The sequence below is a fragment of the Castanea sativa genome, chromosome 4 (genome assembly GCF_040712315.1).
Source record: "Castanea sativa cultivar Marrone di Chiusa Pesio chromosome 4, ASM4071231v1".
Taxonomy (NCBI): domain Eukaryota; kingdom Viridiplantae; phylum Streptophyta; class Magnoliopsida; order Fagales; family Fagaceae; genus Castanea; species Castanea sativa.
This window is the reverse complement of record NC_134016.1, coordinates 34,856,227-34,861,139: the sequence shown is the minus strand read 5'-3', so window position 1 is coordinate 34,861,139 and position 4,913 is coordinate 34,856,227. Positions and strand designations below refer to the sequence as shown.

Sequence of the window (4,913 nt, the reverse complement as noted above, 5' to 3'; positions counted from 1 at the left end):
TTTTTATGTGGCACAATATTATACATTTAACTCATTTATGACAAAATTCAAAACCAATCCCAATTACCACACCTAATACACAATAACTTAACTTCACTAATAGTTTTACCATCGCTCCCCCTTGGTGTAGTTGTTACTCTACAAGTATAAATGCTTGTGGGGTGTGAGGGGCAACGGTCGGAGTTCAAGTATTCAGGAGGGAGTTTCACACACGTATACACTTAGATTAGGTTAGAGAAGAAATTCTATCTTGTAAAAAAAAAAAAAAAAAATTCACTAATAGTCTTTCCACAAGACCTTCTCAAGCCAAAGCTAAGAAAATATCACAAAAACACAAGGTCAAGGAAGGAAAAAGCACAACGTTGACATATTACATAGATTTTGGTGCAGACAACAGTTCCATTCAGTACAATGATGTTGCCAAGCTAAATCTTTAAAAGAAAGGAAAGTAAAAAGCAAATATAGTAATGCTAACAACACAACCAAGTTTTATTTTTTGGTGCACACAACAGTTCCATCCAGTACAATGATGTTCCCCATCTAAACCTCTAAAAGAAAAGAAAGAAAAAAGCAAATATAATAATGCTAACAACACATACCAAGATTTATTTCGGTTTGGGTAACATCAAGCCTGTTTGAATTTAACATCAAGATCCCCTCCCAATCAATTATCTTCCTATTTGGTGTTGAAATGCAAAGTGAAGATAAATAAACCATTTATACTTCCTTGCGATCACAATTTGCCCAATAATAACTCCAATTATGAAACCACAACCATATCCGATCACGACTACTTTCCAGCCGAATTCAAATAGCAACTTTGAGTCTTGATTAATCTCTTCAAAGGTTAAAGGAGGGAGCAATGAGCCCTCAGAATTTCCACATTTCTTTGGCAAAGGATTTCCACACAATCCAGGATTACCACCAAAAGACTTGTCTTGAAAGGTATCAAATTGGTTCCCATGTGGTATAGGCCCTATTAGATGATTGTTAGAGACATTGAAAAATGCAAGGAATGTGAGCTGTGTTAGTTGTGGAGGGATCTCTCCAGACAACTTGTTTTGAGAAAGGTCCAATGCTTCTAGCGCTGTCAACTTCTCCAAGGATGAAGGGATAGAACCAGTGAGTAAGTTATTGGAAAAGTTAAGCAATTGGATTGCTTGCAAATTCCCCATGAGTTCTGGAATTTCTCCTTCAAATTTATTGCTTGAAAGATCCATGGCTATGAAAATATATGGGATTCTCTCGTATGCAAGCTCTCTGCCTTTGTTTGTGAATGTCATTGAGAAATTGTAAAGAGATTTCAATGTATATCCAGGTGCATTGAAACCCATAGTCTCTTGCATATACAATTGACCATGCTTATCAATGATTTGCATGGCTTTCCAAATTTGGAAGTACTCAAATGGTAACTTACCAGTGAAATTGTTGTAAGAAAAGTCAACGATACGCAAGTTTGGAAATACAAAATTACCTTCGGGTTTCCCTATTGCACCTTGGAGTTGATTATGTCGTAATATAAGAACCCCCAATTCTGGAAGAACACCCAACCAAGAGGGGAAAGAATCATTTATCTGATTGTTTCCGAGAACAAGAGTTTCCGACAGAGTACAATTCACCAACGATCTTGGTATCCACCCTTGTAATTGATTTTGACTAAAATCAATCATTTTCAATTTGCTCCCCTTCTTGCATAATTGAGGAATGTTGCCGTAAAAGTTGTTCCTCCTTAGATTGAGAATTGATAAGGAAAAACTAAGGTTTCGCAAACAATCCGGAAGCATGCCACTCAAGTTGTTATATGACAAGTCAAGGGGGGGAATGTGCGTATTAACTGTGTAGATGGCATCAATGTAGTAAGTTAGGCAACGTTTGTAAGTATAATGGAAACTAACAACTCGAGTTTTTGAAACTCGAGATCCACATTAAAACTCGAGTCTCCAAGACTCGCTTTGCGACTTTGGGCTGGAGAAAATGCCACATAGATCTCGAGTCTCAGAGACTCGAGTTCTATGAAGCAAAACCGTTCTGCACTTGAGCAACAATAGAACTGAAGACGACGAAGAGGAAGAACAGGCGATCTGACGACGAAGAGGAAGAACAGGCGACGAAGAATAGAGGAGACAGACAACGAAGAATAGAGGAGACAGACAACGAAGAACAAATCTGAGATGCGTTGTCTCCGCCGATGGGTTTGCCGATGGGTTTGCTGATGGGTTTGCCGATGTGGGTTTGCCGATGGGTTTTCTGATGTCTGCGCTTGTCTCCGCCGATGGGTTTGCCGATCGGGTTTCTAATGTCTGTGCTTGTCTCCGCCGATGGGTTTGCCGATCTGGTTTCTGATTTCTGCGCTTCTCTCAGGTTGGGGTTTGTATGTTTAGGTGGGAAATTGTTTGCAGATGGGAGGGGACAAGCGAGTTTCAGAAACTGATGAAAATGATGATAAATCGAGTTTTTGAAACTCGATTTCAACCTGAAGTAAATCGAGTTTCAGAAACTCGATTTCAACGTGGTTCCACGTGGATTTTTCTTCCACATCAGCTACCACCACTTACAAATCGAGACTTAAAAACTCGAGTTTTATCTAGGAACTCGAGTTTTAGACACTCGAGATGCTAGTTTTCAACATTGTTTTAAAACGTGGCAACTAACTAAATTTTTTAATATTTAATGTTATTTAAAAAAAAAAATTCCAAGTCAAGGGTATCAAGAGAACTTAGATTGCAAATCATTTGTGGGATTTCTCCGGTTAGTGTGTTATTTGAGAATTTGTAACTTAAGATGGAAGGTGGTGGGATAGGAAGTGATCCCTGCAGCTTGTTATTACTAAGATCCAAATTTTCTAGATTGGTCCATGGTAGAATAACAGGAAGTTGGTGGAAACCTACTAGAAAATTGTTAGACAGATCTAGATTCCAGAGAGTTTTTTTACTTGAGTTCCACATCCAGTTTGGTATTAGGCCACTAATTTTGTTATTAGAAAGTGTCAACACCTCCAATTCATCTTGGCTTTTTAGAAAATCTGGGAACTCATCTAAGTCACAAGAACCCAGTCCTAGTAACCGAAATTTTGGAAAAGTAATGTTGTTACTAGGCTTTATCAGCAATGAAATTTGGTTGAAAGATAGTCGGAGATAAGAGAGCTTTGGGAGTTTCAAAAAAATGTCAAATTCAACTATACCACCAAAGTGATTATAATCCAGAAAGAGGATTTCCAGATTCATAAGCCTAGATATCCATGATGGTATTGAACCATGCAAACCATTCTTTCCAAGTCGCAAATCTTCTAGTTGGGTAAGGTTTGCTAGCCAAGATGGAATATGGCCCGTTAAATTACAAGAATCAAGGTTTAAATATGTTAGTTGGGTAAGGTTTTGAATAAAAAATGGGATGCTACCATTCAAATTGAGGTTCGCTAGGCCCAACAGAATGAAGTTAGTTTGCTTACCGATCCAATCCAAAGCACCACGGTTGAAATTGTTATATGAAAGGTCCAGATTGATGAGCTTGGTAAGATTACCAAATGAGGATGGTACTGGTCCAGCGAAATTGTTATATGAAAGGTCCAGATAGATGAGCTCGGTAAGATTACCAAATGAGGATGGTACTGGTCCTGGGAAATTGTTCATTGAAAGGTCCAGATGGATGAGCTCGGTAAGAATACCAAATGAGGACGGTACTGGTCCAGTGAAATTGTTATGTGAAAGGCTTAGATAGATGAGCCCGGTAAGCTGGAAAATTTCGGCTGGGATTTGGCCTGCAAAGTCAGAAGCGTAGAGGTCCAAATAAGTTAGATTCGAAAGCTGCCTAATACCAACAGGGATTCGAGAGAGATTAAAGTAATTATCGGCGAGATACAGCCTCTGGAGATTAACAAGACGGAAAAGGCTACTACTGGAGTTGATAGAACGATAGAGACAACTAGAGCTAAGATCAAGGCTGATCACATGACCGGTGTCCTTATCGCAACCAACACCATCCCATGAGCAACAATCGTCACTTTCAAGCTTCCACGAAGAAACCTTCGGGTAAGCAGAAGTTTCAGAAGATGCAGAGTGATCGATGATAAAGCTTTCCTTAAATTGCAGCAAGGCGAAGCTCTCATCATGATGGCATAGAGGTTGCACGAAAGAAGAGCTAGCAAATATAAGATTATACAACGAAAGTAGAGCAAGAAAGTGCATAAGCATGAAAAGAAAAATTGATAAACCCATAATGTTGTACTGAATTTTTTTTTGCACTCTTAGAATTTAAGCACACTTGGAGACTGGAAAGTCGAGATGGAACATTATTTTAATCAAGAATATGCTTTATTGTGAGAGACCCGCTATTGCAATGTTTCTTACTTTCATTATTGTAGTTGGAAAAATGAATATGTTTCATAATTTCTTGTCAAGCTCACAATAGTTTAGACTTTGACCATATGGAATTAGGCAGAGATGCATATTTTTTGGGAGCAGCTTAATGAAATTTTTTTACTGGGCTAAAATATACCTATAATTTTGTACTGAATTTTGTTTTGCACTCTTAGAATTTAAGCACACCTGGAGGCTGGAGTCAAGATTGAACATTATTTTAATCAGAAATATGCTTTATCGTGAGATACTTGCAATTGCAATGGTTCTTACTATCATCATTGTAGTTGGGAAAATGAATATGTTCCATAATTTCATGTCAAGCTCACAAAAGTTTAGACTGAATTAGGTAGAGATGCATATCTATTTAGGAGTAGTTTATTTAGCTTTAATGAACACTTTTTGCTAAAAGTGTGCTAAAATATACTTGTACCCCAAAAAAATGAAAAAAAATGAAGAAAATTTAAAAAATTGTACTTTTTGGAAGTTTTAAAAAACTGTACTGAAAAGCTAAAAATACGAAAGAGTAGTTTATAAGCTAATCCTAAACACACACAT

At 37.7% G+C, this 4,913-nt stretch overlaps 1 protein-coding gene across 1 annotated transcript; it reads right to left on the bottom strand.

The window, feature by feature from the left end:
- Positions 1-468: 468 nt before the first annotated feature.
- Positions 469-4,214, bottom strand: LOC142631055 (receptor-like protein 20). The gene is made up of 2 exons (XM_075805131.1): positions 2,708-4,214; positions 469-1,819 (listed from the first exon to the last, which is right to left on the bottom strand). The coding sequence occupies exons 1-2, from the start codon at positions 4,212-4,214 to the stop codon at positions 669-671; spliced, it is 2,658 nt and encodes an 885-aa protein (XP_075661246.1). The 3' UTR covers positions 469-668.
- Positions 4,215-4,913: the final 699 nt, after the last annotated feature.